Consider the following 19773-nt stretch of genomic DNA (forward strand, 5'->3'; position numbering starts at 1 on the left):
GGAGCTGTTCAGACATTGTAAGAAAATGTGAACCTTCAGGATGAAAAATTACATTTATCTACTGGAGCACACAAAGATGGATTTAATCAGAACTATGGGATATGCTCATACAGGATCTTAAGACTTATATTCTACTTCCCTTCGTATATTACAGAGGGAAAGGGGATATAGAGACATCCTTGGAGAAAAATGCACTGCTTCAGATGAACACCATTGTATTTTCTTGTAAAGCTTACTCAAGAATGTACAGCTTTGTGTGGAACTGCATTTCTCATTAAGTTCCAGCAGTAAAAATAAGTAAAAGATTGTGCATTAGAAACTTTCAAGATCAGATCCTGGGGTTTTGTTTTGCATAATAAACACTGATGTGCAACCAGTCTATATATTTTATGATTACGCAACCATGTAATTCGTGGTATGTATGCACATCTTCTCTTCTGAATCTGCTGTGTAACTGTTTCAAGGATTTTCTTGAGCGCATTATTATCTTTACATTATTAACAGTTGAGTTAATTCCCCCTGAACTACTCTTGTGAGAGCAGTCATCTACAAAAGGCTTCAAAAAAAGTATTTCCCTAGAATATCTCTGCAATGGAATGGACTAGAATAGAATATTTCTATTAGCAGCACAGCAGATGCCCCATTATATTGCAAGCTTTAATATCAACAGCACTTCAGATTCAAACTTAGATGAAGGTTAAGGTAAAATTTAATTCACAGCTTAGCTAGCATTAGACAGATCTGCCTGCAAAAGGAAACCTCTCAGATTATATGTTGAAACAAAAATAGCATGAAGATAAGCTGCCAAAACCTAGATGCATTTTCAACACAAACTTGAAAGATACACTGCTGGAGGTGAACAGTACGGTACCCAGTTAACTGTGGTGGAAAGTCTAAATATAAGCTAAACACATGCATAATATTTGGTCCTAAATCTTATAGTTCTTACAGTTGTACAAAGAGTCACTGCAGTAAGAAACAACTTACATTCAAAATCCTACCGCATGGGCTGGGAGTCTTATGCTGTACTATACATGTGTATGTTTAATAAGGCAACTATGATAAAAGCAAAGCTAGCAAACATGAATGTAAAATAAAGGTCTGGTGAAATAGAGGGTTAACATTCTACACCAATATTTTTCATCAGTCCCAACAAATCTGAATTCCCGTTCTACTGCCTAGGTCAGATAGCCAACAACTACTGCACAATTTAGTGATCACTTTAGATAAACGGTTACGCCAATCATTCATGCCTTTTTTAAAAAAAGAACACATTTGTAAGACTTGCATTTAAGAGTCATATTTTTTACTATCTGTATCGGGTTTGCATGGCAAGGTTTTTGTTGCAGGCGCTGGCTACAGGGGCGGCTTCTGTGAGACGATGCCAGAAGCTTCCCCAGTGTCTCCAAGCTGGCTCCAAGACAGACCTGCACTGGCTGAGGCTGAGTCCTTCAGCAACAGTAGTAGCACCTCTGGGACAGCATATTTAAGGGGGTGAAAAAAGAGTTGCTGTGCAACAGCAGTTGCAGCTGGAGAGAGGAGTGAGACTATGGGAGAGCAGCAACTCTGCAGACACCCAAGATCAGTGCAGGAGGAGGAGCAGGAGGGGCTCCAGGCACCAGAGCAGAGCTTACCCGGCAGCCCCTGGTGAAGACCATGGTGAGGCAGGCTGTGCCCCTGCAGCCCATCAAGGTCCATGGTGGAGCAGATATCCACCTGCAGCCCATTGAGAACCTCAAGCCAGAGCAGGTGGATGCCTGAAGGAGGCTGTGACCTCCTGGGAAGCCCACGCTGCAGCAGGGTTGCTGGCAGGACCTGTGACGCCATGGGGGACCCACGCTGGAGCAGTCTGTTCCTGAATGACTGCACCCATGGAAGGGACCCAGGCTGGAGCAGCTCATGATGCAGCCCATGGGAAGAAGTCACATTGGAGAAGTTCATGGAGAACTATTTCCCACAGGAGGGACCCCACACTGGAGCAGGAGAGGAGTGTGAGGAGCCCTCCCTGATGAACTGACCACAGCCCCATTCCTCATCCCCTTGTGCTGCTGGGGGGAGGAGGCAGAGAAATCAGGAGTGAAGTTGAGCCTGGGAAGAAGCAGCGGGGGAGGTCTTTTAAGGTTTAGGGTTTATTTTCTTTTTATCCTACTCTGATTTTGACTGGTAATAAATTAAACTAATTTCCCCAAGTTGAGTCTGTTTTGCCAGTGATGGTAACTGCTGAGTCATCTCCCTGTGCTTATCTCGACCCACAAAGCCTCTTGTTATATTTTCTCTCCCCTACCCAGCTGAGGAGGGGAGCGATAAAGCAGCTTTGGTGGGCACCTGGCATCCAGCCAGGGTCAACCCACCACAATATCTAAAAATAGTTTTGTAGTTACAGAGTTACTTAGTGAAGTAAAATGCATTTTCAGGAGTGAATAAATATATTCACAGTAAGGAATCCAAGTATCTATACCTGCTCATCTCTTAAACAGACCATCCTTCAATAGGACACCTAACATCTTGTTTAGACACAATAGTTGGCCCCGCTTCTACCCTTATAGCTACACATACAGCAAGTTGCACTTGTTAGGAACCTGTTTAAAGTGTATTTTTCATATGCAAATACATGTAAACATTCATTTCAACAATTTTATCCTGCTTCTACCTACCTGCCTCTGGAGTTCTGCCAAGTTGTAAGGTAATGCACCTTCAGCCAACGGTGCTATTCTCTCAATATCTGCCAAAGTTAAGCGCCTTTACACAAGGCGGAGAGAAGCAAATTACTGTTAGATAAAACATCAAGCATATTCAATACAGTATTCCTGGCCACATCCCACAGAATACATCCTGAGTTTAAAAAAAAAAAACACCTGCCATATTTGAATGCACATCTAAGAAGTCTGCTACGCTGCAATAAAGAATGCTTAGAGTTAGAAGGGCTTTCTCTTCTTGTGGCTTGCAAACGGAGATAAAGGGAGCTTGGATTATTCAGAAGCAAGTTCTTGATTACTAGTAATAAGAGATATAATAAATCAATTAAATAATTTCTAAGTAATTCCTACCTAAGATTTCACATGTGTTAAAGACCTATGCAAAGCATCATCAATACAAGTGTTAATAATACCAGTGTATTGCAGCCTTTTGGGACTACTGCAATGTATGTTTCTATTTTATATGTATACCTACAATACACTTGATATACACAATTCACTTACAAAACCCATGCATACAGCAAAGCTAAGTTACATTGAATAAATTACTGTAATGGAATAAAATGGAACAAAAATTTTCTTAAAATTAAGATGAAAATTAGTAGTTTTCACAGAGAAAATAGCAAAATAATGATTGTAAAATTATAAAATTAATCATTATGTTACCCAGTAACATTGTATAAATCTGCAAGTTGGTAGAGAATATCTATTTCCAGTGGTGTAACTTGTCCAAAGTGGATTGCAGAGTGGGCAAATTCCTCTGGATTTAAAAGGGAAAGAGAAATAAAGCAATTGTGTTATTTGTCAAATTTCCTCTTTAAATGCTCACAAGTAACTTTAATATCATAAAAATAAAATCTATCACCAAGAAGCAAAATCCATAATGCAAAGGGAAAAGATATCTTTAGAACATCTATCTCAAAACAGGCCTTTGCAACGCAGAGCAAGTCTGACTTCACAGCTGATTTACAGCAAGATTTCAAAATCAACAAAAATCCTCCTATTATCAAGCTTAATAAAACCACACCCACAACTTGTGATTCTTGTTTCTGAAGTTCTGCAAAACAGAACAGAACAGAGTAACGGTCCATTATTCACAGCTTTAAGGGCAACTGACTCATCTATTGCTATCATGTGCAGATTTCTTTCTCTGCTAGCTCAGAATGACCCCAAGCTTAGGTATTCATCTAGCCAAATTATATGACATGTTCATAACATAACTGGCAACTTAAAATAAACAAGTCTGAGCAGTGAAAACACAGTAGCTTTTTTTCACAACACACATCCAAGCTAGATGTATTTATGCATCTGTACCAATAAACACTGCTAGGCAACTTGTTAGCACAATTTGGAGGATAAGGACAGGCATTTTATGCTTACCTTTAGAGTCAAAGGTATGCAGAGCACATGAAGTTTAGCCAAATAAAGAAGCCAGGGGGTAAGAAACTTTGCATGCTTTTTACCACACATAGGCTTGGCTGGTCCCATACATACAGGTAATAAAATTGGTGATAAAATCTGTCATAAAATCACTACAGAAGCAATCCACGCATGCCTGTGGCAAGACTGAAATATGGCAAACTTTCGTATGCACAGGGATCAGCTATGTCCTAACAGACATAAACCATATATAAAACCACTCAGATAAGTAAGCACTAAGAAGTTACAAACTATTACAAATTTTCTAAAAAGGATTTAATCATGGATAAAGTAATTAGAGCTGAAATGTGGAGATTACTGATGATGGATTTTGAAATTAACCCATTCTATCACATTCCCTAGGAACTTCCTATCTCTAAGCAACCATGCATCCCTTTCAAGGAGCTGTAAACTTCTCAGTAATATACTGAATTGCAGTTATCCATTCAAACTAATAAGGCCAACACAGCTCTTGCCAGAATCCCAGTTCTTCTCCTTAATGAGCTAGCTGAAAATCATTACTTACCAGTGAGGATGAAAATCACCCTTTAAACACTTTCACAGTGGCCCTAACCTTGCATACTACTGCAGCTTCTGACTTGCCCCAACACATATGCAACACCAGATTACAAACTGGACAGAACTAAAAAAAAATAATAAAATGTAGGAAATATACTTTACCTTTTGTGACTTCAACATCTTTTCTTGTACCTGCTATATTACTGTATATCTTCCTAACAAGATCCATGTTATTCAAAAGGGCATTAAATGCATTGAAATAGGAGAAGCTGACCTGATGTGAAACAGTTCCACCAGCTACCTTTAAAAATTAAATGAATGCAGTTAAGTGCCTTAAGCCCTATTACAACATCTTATTACAAATTACAGAAACATCCATTTGGGCAAATAAGGAAAGAATTAAAGATCTTTCTATTCCTGTAATTTAAAGGTATTTTTAATAGAAACATGAAGGGAGAATTATTAGACAGGATAATATTTTTTGGTAAAAATCAAACATTAGGAAACTATCTGGAAATAATCATGTAAGTAGATTATTATTCAATTTATCTGATACACACACTAAATGCGTCAACTGAGTATTTTTCCAATACTCTGTTTCTAATAGAGAAATGCATGTAAATGCTACTTTAAAGGCACTAACTTCTTGCATTTCATACAGCACTGACCATTTATTTCAAACTCTAAATTAGGTACTACAAATTTTATGGAAGATAGTATGCCTTATTAGTTAGGCAAGGCAAGATTTATAGGTAAAATAGTATGACAAAAGTTTCTGCTTTATATTTTATATAACTTTCATTCTTATATACATTTTATACTATATACTTCTAGTTTATAACTTTTATATCATTACTTCACCTACAGATCTTGCCAGACTACCACAGCTGTAACCATCCTACCTCTACAATCTACATACTGATTTTCCAAATTCTGATCTGAGAAAGAATGCAGATGTATATAAAAGGACAAAACTAAGTAGTCACTACCTTTTGAGATCTGTCACATATTAAACTATGAAAATTAGATGCTTTTTTCCCAAACTAATTTTTTCCTGCACCAAGTACAGCTTGCCCCGCTTTAGTGGAAAGCATAACAGACTTTCAGACTGTTTCCAAGAGCACTTCAGGCATGTTAACCAGACTACCAAACTTTTCCACTGCTGCAGCCAAAGACTACTGCCATGTTTCACCCTGGTCACTCTGTTATGAAGGTGATAATCTCTAGCGCTAAGGCAGTGATAAACAGGTAGGAGAAGACAAAGTGGGAGAGAAGTAGTAACATCTTAAAATGTTACAGCTATTAAACGCTGAAATTCAAGGACTTTTCTTTACACTTACTGAAACTAAATTTTCTTCCACAAATGGAGTTAGCATATGCGAGCGAAGGGTAACCATGATGTCACTGAAGTCCAGACCAGTTATCATACCACTTTTATTTTTGTCCTTCAATGCAAAGGCTTGTCTTGCATGTTCTGACTGCAGCTCCTACAATGAATATTCAGAAATGGCAGGTTAGAAGCAAATTCTGTAACTCACTGTTCAAAAAGCTCTCACTAATCTCATATTCTTACAGCATGCCTCAATACAGCTGTGCATGCAGACCACAGCACAACTGCAATTTAAACTTAAAGGCCAGCTCAAATAAAACACGAAGCTGCATACCGATTCTATCCACAGATTCATTCCTCTGTCAAAGAAAAGCCTCAATTCAACTGTATGGAAACATGCACTTTTACCAAATGATCTGAGAAATAAACTTCACGTACCCATGTCCTGTCTACTATCTATTCCTTTATTAAATACTTAACTGCTAGAGAAACTTCTGATATTGATCTTAAAGACTCAAAGTGAGCTGATCTCTTACACATCCAAGATGAAATATGACTGGACTGTTATAAACTAACTCATTGAAAATAAACAGGAGGACAGTGAAAATTACATAATATAGATTTAGATTGCCCCCAACAGCTACCTCCCATAATGTCAGAAATGGTCACTCATTTCAGGCATTTCAAAACTCCTATACAATCTGTAAAAACCTTCATATAAAGCACACTGCAGTAACCTAACCCCAAGATAATAACGATGGTTGTAAATTCTATGTCCAGAAAAAGTTGTTTCCTTCTATTCAAGCACACAATAAAGCAGATTCAGCTGTCATTCAGAACTCTAGAAGCAGCTAAAATAATAACCATGTTCTGACAGACAGTAAGAAGAGGGCAAACTATCTAGCTTATATCACCTTTACAGTAATTTCTCAACTCTTATAACCTCAAGATGAAGGTTTTCTAGATTAAGGTGCAACAAACCTGCTCTGATACAAGTCCCAAACCCCACAAGATGCTGTTAGACCAAATAAGAAAAACAACCTGATCTGAAAGGAGGGACAACAATATCCGATTTGTGCACATGTTGAAATTACTGCAGCCCACACTACCTTTCCCTACTAAGGATTTTTATTATATTATGGCAGTAAGAGGTTACTGTATCTTACATGACAGTATCCTGGAACAATAAACACAAAAACAGAACAGAAATTTACCACTTTGCTCTGGGTTCCCAGCAGAAAGATTCTTCTCACCAGCAATATGTTTTGCTTCTACACTAGTGTCCCAAGTTTGTGCCTGGGATACTTAAAATAACGCAGTATCAAATGTAGGACACAGTTTACTCCTGAAAGTAACATCGAGTTATACCACAGCCTTGAAAGACTGTGCCAAACTCCAGTATCTCAATCTACAATACAGGCTTCAGATCCCATTAGTTAGGTATGTTTTTCTACATCTGCTCTTGATCTAGATACAGCTCAGCACAAGAAAGACATGGAGCTGTCAGAGTAGTTCCAGAGGTGGGCCACAGAATGATCAGCAGGGAGCACCTCTCCTGTGAAGACAGAGGCTGGGAAAGCTGGGGTTGTTCAGCCTGGAGAAATCTCCCGGGAGACCTTACTGCATCTTTTCAACACTTGAAGGCGGCTTATAAGAAAAGGTGGGGACAGGCTTTTTAGTGGGGCCTGCTGCAACAGGACAAGGGGTAATGACTTTAAACTAAAAGAGGGCAGATTCAGACTTGCCAAAAGGAGTAATTTTTTTATAATTAGGGTAGTGAAACACTGGAACAGGTTGCCCAGAGAGGTGGTATATTCCTCATCCCTGGAAACATTCAAGGTCAGGCTGGACAGGGCTCTGAGCAACCTGATTTAATGGAAGGTGTCCCTGCTCATCGCAGGGGGGGCTGGACTACATGGCCTTTAGAGGTCCCTTCCAACCCCAACCATTCTGTGATTCTATGATCTATTTTTATCCTGGACAATAATAGCAGATTATATCAAAGCACATTGATTAGTCCCTACTTTTAAGACATGTGTCCAAAACTGTTTTGTACCAAAGGCCAGCTCTGGAAGTGCAACACCTGTATTTATCCAGGTCTACCGGACAGAAAAAACTGTTAAATTATAACATGATCACTGCATGTTAATTCATGGAATTCAGAATTTATGCAATTACCTACAATTCTGCTAACTCCTTTTTCGTGAATTTTTATGTACCTTTCTCCTGCTTTCCTCCTTCTCCATCCTTTATAACTGCTGTCTCCCTTTACTTCCTTCTAGTCTAACGTTAAATTCCTAGTATGTTTTTACTGCAACTTTTTGGCTCAGCACAAAGTCCAGTTCTATGAGTGAAATCCTTTAAAGCCTGATCCCTAGAGGGTGCTTCAGCAACATCTCAGGAAAGCAGGTTTGCCTCCTGTGAAGCTGGCTGCATTTAAGACCAAACTCTGAATCTATGTGCGGTGGCATGCATGCCAGTGAAAGGAAAAAAAAAAAAAAAACCAAAACGGTAATCATTAGGATAATGTTTATAAAACTAAAAGAAATGCTGAAAAAGCTAAAACCTTTATGTGGGAGGTTATATGGTTAATAACAACCAATTATATTAAGGATGTTATGTTTCTCTGGTAGAGGTTAGTTTTGCTATTAAATTCCAATGACAGAAAAAACAGACCCTCAATCCAGATTAACAACAATCAGTAAAACGGTTAATTTCATAAACAGTATATTTGGTCCCATTCTTTTATAGGATAGTATTCAAGTTAAAGCACACCAAGTACACACTGCTTACAGAACTGGTATGGAGAACTAACAGTTCATTAGAACTGTCAGAGTTAGTATCAGATAATGATTATCACTACCAGAATAAACTCGAAATTTACAATGGTATTAGGTTATTATTAGAAATTTAAAAGAATTTCAGTTCTACTTTGGAAGAAGGTTAATAACTGACCTGAAGAAACTGAGTGAACTCTGAATAGTTAAGATGCTTCTTCCTGTTATGTCCAAAATGCAGTCGAATGAACTCACAGTCCCAGTTGAAAGGGATTTGGTGATGAATAATAGATTGTTCAAATATTTCTTTGACATTTGCTTTGGGGGAGGGAAAAAGAACAAGTGAGCTTTGGGATACAGTAAATCTACAAATGTTCCAGGAAGGATACAAACAAATTATGTTTTAAACAGCTGTTTAAGAAGTGGTTTAGTTTGTTAAGAATAATTGCTAACAAAACCTTTACAGAGCTGTGTAAGAACACATTTGCGACACGACGTGATACTTTTTGTATTACTGCATAAAACCTTCGAGTGCGTGTTTTATTTAGTTTTAATTAAGAAGCAATTTCCCTCATACATGACAAATAAGAGCTATTTTGCATTCTGATATAAAAATCAATAGTGGTTCTCTGTCTCTGGTAGGAGTCAAATTAGCCCTTTATCAAGAGCACGAATACCTGCATTACAATCTCACGCAATATTTGTCATACTAAGTACGGTTTGATTGAAACTTGATTATTACAATCACACTGTCTGAATATGTCTATTGAAGATAGGTATAAGAAATGACATCTAAAACATATCATTAACTCAGCAGAAAGCACCTTATTAGATGCTTTTGATAAGGCCTTAGCACAAAAATCAAATCCTATAAAACGTAATTGGTAGTCTCAGTTATTAAAATGTTTTAAGATAAGTGAAGATAGAGATGTCCTCTTTTAAATGAAGTAAAGAAAAAAACTGTCATTTCAGAATATGGAATTCTCCGTATGTATACTGTGCAATTGAAATCTCAATGCTAAACATATTATCTGAATTCAAAAACCTCATCTGAAAAAAAAGCATGCATTATTCATACACAGCGTCGCCATGCTGCGAAACAAGCCTGCTTTCTGTGCGGATTACCCACCCATACACATAAACAGTATAACCGACGTCTACCCATAGCACAGGAACACTTCACAAAACCCACCTCCAAGTACCTGAATTGATTTGTTTTTATCAACTAACCTAGGACCTGCTAACAACCACAATAGAATGTGGCATATAGCTTAAACTTAAAGTACAAAATATTTTAGATGAAAACACACCTTTTCTATGTTTAGTGTAAACAGATCTGCTAAAAAGACAAAATGCAATAAGAACTTTAATACCATTTGGTAACTTCACATCAAGAGCTATTACTTGGAGTAAATATGTTGCTTTCCCTATACTAAAGGACTAATTGATTGATTATTTCAATTCTACAGCCATTCCACTAGTTCTAGACCAAACTGAGGCAAAGCACTATATGGTTTTATCTTTTGAGTGAGTAAAAGGGAAATGTTCAAAATAAACCTGTCTCAGAACAGGGACATACAAAGTAGGATTCCTTGGCTACAACACCAGCTTCACAGTTAGTTTGAGATTACATATTCAAAGGGCAGATAATGGCTAGGAAGTGATTTAACTGTAATTTAGCCCTTACTTAAAGGTCAAACATAGTCCATAGTCAAAAAACTGCAGTTTAAACCACAGTTTCCACTGCAAGGTAGGCTAAAGGAGTTGCTCGGGTAACAAGAAACTTAAAAAACTACCCTGACTACTTGTAACTGTCTGCCCGCATCTATTCATCGCTATCAATATGCAAGGTGAGCATTAAGAAAATGAGAGATGATGCACCCCACTTGTTAGTGCCGAACTATTTTATTTTGCCTACTTCATTTGAAAGTTTTGTCTGTAGCAGATTTATTCATCATTGATAATAATGAATCAAGGAATGCAGGAGATGTAAATTTAAATTATCTACCTACCACTGACTCACTGCTGCTTCAGAGCAAGCTACCTAGAGTTTCCATGTACTACAAACACAAACACGTAAGTGCAGCTCACTATTGACCTTGCAAAACGGCGCTGAACTGTGATCAGTGCAGAAGGCAGGGCTGCTTAATTGGCTGTTGGCCTGGCTACCAATATACAAACAGGGTGCCAACTAGCAACTTCTTACACATCTGTAACATTGACCTCTAATACATATGGAGTTCCCCTAATGAGAACTTAGGAAAGAACGTGCTGAAGCAGCCAGAAATTTTCAATTGTTTCCAATGATTACTTAGACTCTCACTTTTTTCATATAATATTCATACATGCTAATATAGACAGATCTTCCAATTATTTTAAACTAGACTTAAGGCCTTGGTCTTTTCATAATTCTCATCCAAGCATTTAACTTTATACTACTTAAACAACCAAGAATCAGTTTCCTAAGCTATTGATTTTTTTCTTCTTAGAAACATTTACAATTAGTCATTAACACATAACAAGTCAAGATTCTTCAGCAGATAAAAATAAAACTTGTAAATTAATTAATAAATTTCTATCCAATAGTTAAATGCATTGGTACTTGAAGAATTCCAGTAGTGGCTAACTAGCTTTAATAAATGGCATCCAAATTAGCCTGTTGCTTCTCCGAAAACTGAGGTGCCTTATCCATTTTTCTTCCACAGGCAATCACAATCAGTAATGTATACTGCACGTATTACAGTACTATGAGATTAAGGATATACTGTTTTATCTAATGGTTAATTAATTTTGTGTTGGCTTTGGTTATGAAAGACTTGGGGTACAGGAACAAAACCATGTACCAATTGTGCATAACTGACACAGTTAAAACTAAATGCAATTTTCCAAAGCCATTTGGGATTCTCAGACATCTCTAGAAAAGCACTAAAATTTACTACTACTACTCGAGTTGCAATGCTTTCTTTACAATTTATCAAAAACATCTTTTTAATCCAATTCTGTTGGCTGTTCTCTAATATTAAAGAAAATAGCCATCACGACAACTAACAACTTGTGGGATGAGAAGCAGCGAACGGACAATCACATTTCAGAAATTATACATTATGTGATCATCACCTACACTTTCACCACTTTACATTATGATCAAATGTCTTATTTTTAATATTTTTTTTTCACAGCAGAAGCAAAGCACTGACAACAAAGAAAATGGGTAAGATTAAGGTACAGATGCTGGGGTTTTTGCTTTTTTCAAAATCTCCCTCAGTCAAAACTAGTAATGCTTCTAAATTAAGATAAACTACAAGTACTTCAAAATTTCCAACAGAGCTATTCTGCAGGGGGCAAACAGCAAATTATTTTTAAACCCTTTCATTTCAGTATGACATTTTACAGAATGCATTCATTGTCCCTGTCAATAAATGTTGCTCATTTACTAATGTCTTCTCCTACTCTTTGCTCACCTTACTGCAGTGGAATTCTTTCCTACTGAGCTGATAACTTTCTTTCCACGCTTATAGCAATGAATTTTCTTCTCAAACAGGCATACAAGTCAGCAGCCTGATGACATACTCAACTTACCATCAGCCCCAGGAACAATAAACCTACTACTCTAGTGCACTAGTACATTACCTCTAAGGCGACACACATTCTTTCAAGATTGCTTCAGAATTTCCCCACCCAATCATTTTAAACAAATGACAGATGCCGGAGCAGCTATCTGCAGGCAGCATACACATGACTGGCTCAACCTCCATCAAACACCGTTACCTATCGGGCTCAGAAAAACGATACAAGAAAAACAAAGTTTGAAATACTGAATTTCATACAAGGAGAATATTTCAAGTTATAAACACTATGATGTCTTGTTATGGCCCATGGTGGGGATGAACTCAGTACCCCAGGGAAGCCTTGAGGAAGTACCTATTCTTTATTGTGACTTAACAGCTCCCCAGGAAGCCGAGTAGAAATCTCACCCAACTCTAGTGCCATCAACCTGTTAGCAGCCTGCCATTCCCTCTCACCAGTGATGGAATGTCAATCATGCTTGTTAGAGACACAAAAATATAAACATGATAGTTTTAAGTAGCAGTATAAATATGCTAAAGATTTGTTGTTTAACAAGGTTGTTTTAATGTCTACTTAGTCTTCTACAGTCCCATTTGTACGTGTTCAGCCTTAATGTACATAATGAATTTTAACATATTCTGTGTTGCTACTTTTCATTATCTCTGCTAACAGCAAATTTTACATGTTTTTACTTTCAAGCATAAAATGAAAAATCACAGTCAAAGGCAAAAAGACTTTTTTTTGTAGCACCTGGTGCAACAGAGGTATATTAAGAGTGATCCAAATGTAAATAATGCAGTAATTACTTTGATGTGAGAGCAAAATGGCAAGTGGCAGGAAAAGTGAGAAAGCTAAATTAAAAATAGTTACATTGTATTTCTACTCTTCTTTTAAAAGGATTAGTGATTCAGTTCAAGGTTAAGATTAGTGACAGGCATAATGACAAATTGTCAATATATATAATTTTAACGTGGACTTCTCCTTTTCTGTTCCCTCTTGCTGAACTGCAGCTTTGAACTTAGTACTATATTATTACAAAAAATAAGGAGGGGCTCCCATCCTCCACTGCTCGCAAGTGCTCAAAACTGTGGTTTAAACCTGAAAGAATCCTGTAACAGGAAAGAAAGAAACAAAAAACTAACAACAAAAGAAAGTCACAACATACAGTGATGTTTCCTACATTATCTGCATGTGTTAAGCAAAAGACATCTGGAAAACAGGCAACTAACATATGGCTACCACAAGGCCAAGAAAAATAGCAGTTCTAGTTTACAGCACACTTGACTTAAAAAATGTTTTTCTTATATCCTCAGATCTGTAACCATGTGATCATTAGTTTTTTCTGTTTACTTTTTAAAAGGTTTCCAGCCTTTATGGTTGCAAACAATATTTAAGATTAAATCCAAATCCCAGCATTTTCAATCCAATTGCTCTTTTGGAAATGGTGGACAAGCGAGTACTAGGAGTGATCTGTGTTTCCTGAAAAAGAATACTCAAAAAGCAAAGAACTATAACAACATATATTCAACTCCTTTTTCTTGTTCTCACTCACCTTCTTCCAGTATTCTCAAACTCTACGTCCTGATTAAGGGAAACTTTTTATCCCAGATTAAAATTTGTTTAAGAAAATAGATGGAAAAGATTTCAGTATCACTGTATACTCAGTTTCTGAAACCATTACATTCATGTTTATTATTTCAGTTCACCAATATCATGGTAATTTTCACATCGTTGCATTACTAGGAATCCAATTTCCTTACTCCCCCCAGTGCTTTTAAAGAAGAGGCCATTATGCATTTTGCATTCTCAAGCATACTTTTAATTAGATTGAGCTGCAAGATGTTTTTAAAAGCTTTATATTCAGTTCCATAAATATTTTCCAATTATCTCAAAAATAATGTAAAAATTCTCAATAGAGAATCACAAACATGAAGGCATTAAAATTTTCAAAATCTCATTGTACTAGCTCTATCTTTCTATCCATACCAGCATGGGTATTTAACTAAAAAAGTGTCTCTGAAATTCTCCAGTTTACCAGAGAATGGTCTTCTCTGTGGTAACTCTACAAAGAACAACTGGAAAAAGCCTTGAAATGGTACATTCCAATTAGAAGTGATACAGTCCAGATCATTGTACGGTTCACCAAAGTGATAAATTACAAAGAGTCATTTTACTTCGAGCTAGACAACCTATTTTTAAGAGATGTTTCAGTCATAGTCGCAGACTTCACCTTTTAACTACAGTAAGGATTATCTGCTTCAACATCAAAGCAAATCAAATATCATGAGCAGATTTAATATTCAGGTTTGCTTTAACCTGAATTCAGGTCAAAAGACTATCAATAAAAAGAAGTTTCCTTAGTACAACAGCATTAATTTTATTGAGTGTTTTTTAAATTTCACTCATGTTAAGTAGCTTAGTCACATCCCACGATCATAAAAAGCAAAGTGGTTGTCAGTCTTCTCTGGCTACAGATAGCAACCCGTAACAAGACAATGCATGGAAAAAGAAAAATCACTTTTCTTTATCAGCTTTTGCTGTTACCTTTCAAATATTTTATGGCTCACCAGCAACACATCTCCCATAAAAGTCACCTAGAAATCATTTAGGAAGACATACAAGCATTTGATTCAGGAAAATAAATGCTTTTTTTCTATCTATCCATGATTAAAAAGTCATTTAAACTACACTGTCACTTGTACCAATGGGTTATTAAAATAGTAATTTTATTCACCAAGCTGACAGCAAGTCCAGTGCAGCTGAAACATGTAAAAGAGTACAGAGCACACTGTACAGTTTGCTCATACAAAGTAGGACCAATGTGATGTTCTTGCAATGGACATGCTATCTGCACATTTATGGCAGTCATTCATACTGGATTTCTGGATGTCTAAAACTGGAAAAATGGCCCAAAGCAGTAAGAAAGTAGATGACATTAAAGTGACAGAAGGCTTCCCATTTCAACAATCCCGATTAATATAAGATACTGCACAAAGACATTGCTTAGAATAGCATAGCTGACAAGTATTTCTACCAAATAGTTTCTAAAGAATCATAAAATCTTTCTCCCTCCCCTTCCATTTCTCAACTCACAAGACTTAAGTTCTTCTGTAACACAATTTAATTACTTTCTGCATTGAAGTTAAAATTTTTTAAGAGACAAGTGGCAGACTGAGGTTCAAGAGGACTACAAGGACTGTAAGTGCTCAAGTATGGTCCAAGTCCATAAATATAAATATAATATAAAAATAAATCCTAAAAAGGAGATGTGAACCTGAGTGAAGCAACTTGATTTCAAATGCAGAGCCAGCTATAAAAAAAAAAAACCAACAGGTACATTTAACTTTCTCCAGATAACTGAAGATTTGAGTAGATCGGGGAATTTCTTGAAAATACTATACAGTCATGCCCAAATGATTTCGAGACATTATCTCACATCCAGCAATGCCAGTGATAGATTTAAGTTACTGGCGTGACAGACCCAAGTTGATTCTGTGTTCCACTCTCCAGTCCCTCCACCCCTCGCTCCAGATGCACAGTGCAGAAAAACCTCAGTAAATCAGTGTCATTTCTGGCAAGACTTACTAGCTTGAGTTAGCTTTGGAATCAACACAATCACATCCCCATAGCATTGCATCTTAGTTGGAAAATCTTTACTTGTGGTTGCTCCCATGACCAACATGGTTTATCTGCAGACTGGATACATCACACTTGTCCGACAGCAATTCTCACACCAACTGGCTAAACTTATTCCAATTCAGTATATTTCTAATAATTCATTAAAACGTCAAACTTTAAGACCTGATTTTATATACTCTCCTGTTTTTACCTGAAGCTCAACTCCGTGTCTTTCTGTTTATGTGGTGCAAAAATGAAAAAGTGCACAACTCATTTATAAAACAGCCTCTATAGGCCACAAGACTGACCTGAAAATTGACTGCAAAGTTACCAAATTCTGAAAATGTCATATATTATCATTCACATTTTTTTCCATGTGCATTAATTTTTATATGCCTATGAAATAAAAATAAGTAGCCCATGTTACAAAGAACAGCAACAGCAAAAAAAGCAAAATAACAGCAGTAAACATGGGAACTGTACCATAAAAATATGTACCACTGATATGTTACAACATAGTATTAAATATAGTAATAATCGCAATATAATTAACTTTGTAAAAACAAGAAACCAATAGTAAATTTTAAATTCCCTAAAGATTTCCCTACTCAAGATTTATCAGCCTTATTAAAAAAAAAAAAAAATCAGTGAGAAAAATATTGAACAAGTCATGCCATTTTCTGGTTTACCATTTATCTTGGTTTTGTTGTTCTTTTAGCCTTTAATGATGTGCTCATAAAAATAACAATTCTTAGTCTGACTGAGGAACCTTACACAATCTGAAATTACTTCTTGTTCATTTATGGAACCAGCTATTTCAAGTGTGTTCATGAGAGCTACAAAGTGCACATCCCTGTTCTGCACGATTATTAAATATACCATCATTAACATGGTAACACTGGTTGTAGTAGTTTGTCAGCTTCCTAATGACTGCATTTACTGACTTCACCTTTACTTAAGTTCTAAAAGATTTTCTTTTCAAGATGTTGTGTATCCAAATTGCTTAGTATTTGACCCTTCAGTTAACGATGTAATTTAACACATATCGTAAGTCAAGCAGTTTGTTTCCATACAAAGACCCTTGCATTTTTTTCAGTAAGTTGCAACAATTTTCATAAGAATGAAATAGTACAAACAGCAAGTGGTTACAAATCCAAGCATATTTTGTATTTTCTTTATTGAGAGCTTTATTCTTTTGGATAAAAATAACATTTAGTTCTCATTCCATTTTATTAAAATTCTTAGCATTGATTAATCTAATTTTCATAAACATATGAAGTTTCAAAAATAAAACCTAGTCCTCCTTAAACTGCCATGTTAATAACAGTTACCTAGCAACATCATAAAGCAATATAGTTAGCCTAAAAAATTTTGTCCAATTACTGACTTATGTGTTTAGGGGGAAAAAAAATTAAAAATCTCAAAGGCCATATTTTCTTTCTGATTTTTCAAATATATGATCTAGTTAGAAGTTATACTCGTAACATTAAAGTAAGATTTGCTCCTCAAGAAAAGGAACACTAAACTATGAGTTCCAAAGATTAGACCTCCTTCATTTCTGTATTGAGCTCCTACTGTATCTAATGATAATTCTTCAAAGATATGTGGAGGTTCAGAATACATTTTAAAAAACCTTTATCACTGAAGGAGTGCAAAGCCCATGACACAGAATTTTACTTAGGATGACAATGAATAAAACAGCAGTGTATTAACTACTTGAGGAACACGAAAAATTTTGATTCAAGAAGACAAACAAAATATATTTTGTTTCTGTGTATTTCTTAAGTTTGTATCACGTGAAAGAAAAAAAAAAAAGGTCTACTGCAAACTCTTAGGAAATCAGTAGAATACCGCACAATATGCATTTCTATGCACCAATGGTGATGAACCATTATTATGATTTATGCTGTTATAATTACTTTCTTAAACTGTTTTTCTTTAGATATTCTTACCAAATGTTACTTCTCCATTGCCACTCTTGTCAAATAACTGAAAAGCAACAATGAATATTGCATCTGGAGTACACAAAACAGATTCAAATGCCAAAAACTCTTGATAGGAAATCAACCTACAAAGGAAAATACAGAAGTTATAAAGATTTCAAAAAATTACTCACAATACCAATAGTATTTTGTGTTTGATACTCTAGAAAATTGTATGATCCAACTATTAAAATAAAATTCCAATATAAAAATGTTAAGACACTACACTAGAAACTGAAAAAGTATTTGTTACATTTAAGTGCTTAACCTTTATGCAATCTAGTTTCTTCCTCTATAAAAGAATTGAATTCTTCATATCCATCAACGACAAAATATAATAAATTCTCAGTGAATATACACAATTCATTACCTTGTAATTATAAATGTAAGCAGACAGTACTTAAAAATTAAGACATAAAAAACCCACAAAAATTCTACCAACATGAAATTTACAGGGCTGTCATTATATTACTAATTTATGTATATATTTCTACTGAGAAAGAAAAGATAGTTTAATGCAAGTATAGGAAAATACTATACATTGTTTTAAGAAAATACATACATTGCATAACATTCATTAAAAATCAACAGGTTCAGAAAAAGTTACACTTAACTACATATACAGAAAAAATATTACACTTCAAATATAACATGAACCACACAGTCATGTACTTGACAAGAAAGAAGGAAAGAAAGAAACTGTAAGAACATCTGGACATAAGGACAGTTAGACATGACCAAGGCAGGCAAGGATTTAAGTGTAACAGTAGATCACAAGATTCTGAGCTGTGTATGCAAGACAGTCACCGTAGAGAAAAATGCAACTTGTGATACGTTAGGAAAGCTGCCTCCGTGCAAGATAAGGAAGCAGCGATATTCCCACATACAGTTGCCACATCATCTCTGGAATGCTGCACAGAAATCGAAGTCCTTGTGTTCAACACATAAACTTAGACTTGAATGTATGCACAGGTAACTTATTAGGATAATCATAAATAACTTTTCTAGAGAAATTCAGCTAATTCTGACTAACAAAAAAAAACATCCAGAAGGGATCCCAATACTGTACATAAGAACAGCTACAGAAAGATAAACCCTAAGTCAGAAGATAAAGAGTAATGTTGGGTCAAGAATAAAATCACACATCCATCAAAGTAATTAGAGCAGGCACACACTGTGGCCTTTCCAGAATACTGCAAGAAAAAGCCTTAGTTTTAACAGCAAATTTGGTTTATTAAAACTACTGTGTGTTTTCATCCTTGTAAAAATAAAGGACTTAGCTTGATGACTTAGAATATTCCATCCAGTTACAAGTTCTTGAGCTCAGTTTATCGAAGTAAATGATGGGATATCTATTTTAGCATCAAATAAATTATCAATGGAAATTAAGAATTTTAATGATTTTTTTAAATTAAAAAAAACACCTTATTCCAGTAGATGCTGCTAAAACAGAATTATCACTATAGATGGTGCATTTTCCTAGAAATTGTACATCATTGATCTGAATTTAGTACTCTTCATAGGAGATCATTAGCTCATAGTGATCACTTCACACATATACTGCTTATTGCTAAAGAATCAAGTATAAATTTTGTTCCCTACAGAAAAAAACATCAAGCCACACTATTCATTAGCTTATCTAGTCGTTCTCTGTCAAAGGATACATAAAGCAGAACTGAGATACTTTAAACAAGGTTATATCTGTTAACATTCTTGCATAGATGTATTATATAGAAAATACAGAAAAAATGTAGTGATTTTGAAAGGAATTCAGAGGTGGCAAATACAGAATTATGATATTAATTTGTCACATGTCAGCCACAAAAAGCAGAGATGCGAGAATGGTTCTTCAGATGTAAAAGTCA

General features: G+C 35.8%; 1 protein-coding gene across 2 annotated transcripts in view; it reads right to left on the minus strand.

The window, feature by feature from the left end:
* Positions 1–19773, minus strand: part of SLC25A12 (solute carrier family 25 member 12) — a 53441-nt gene that overhangs the window by 24014 nt on the left and 9654 nt on the right. For both annotated transcript variants that reach the window (XM_037398049.1, XM_037398050.1), the window contains exons 4-9: positions 17879–17994; positions 8920–9059; positions 5975–6121; positions 4797–4935; positions 3363–3456; positions 2655–2739 (exon numbers count right to left, since the gene is read on the minus strand). In XM_037398049.1, the coding sequence (XP_037253946.1) occupies positions 2655–2739; positions 3363–3456; positions 4797–4935; positions 5975–6121; positions 8920–9059; positions 17879–17994 (721 nt within the window). The remainder of the gene's footprint in view (positions 1–2654; positions 2740–3362; positions 3457–4796; positions 4936–5974; positions 6122–8919; positions 9060–17878; positions 17995–19773) is intronic.

Source organism: Falco rusticolus, chromosome 8 (assembly GCF_015220075.1).
Source record: "Falco rusticolus isolate bFalRus1 chromosome 8, bFalRus1.pri, whole genome shotgun sequence".
Taxonomy (NCBI): domain Eukaryota; kingdom Metazoa; phylum Chordata; class Aves; order Falconiformes; family Falconidae; genus Falco; species Falco rusticolus.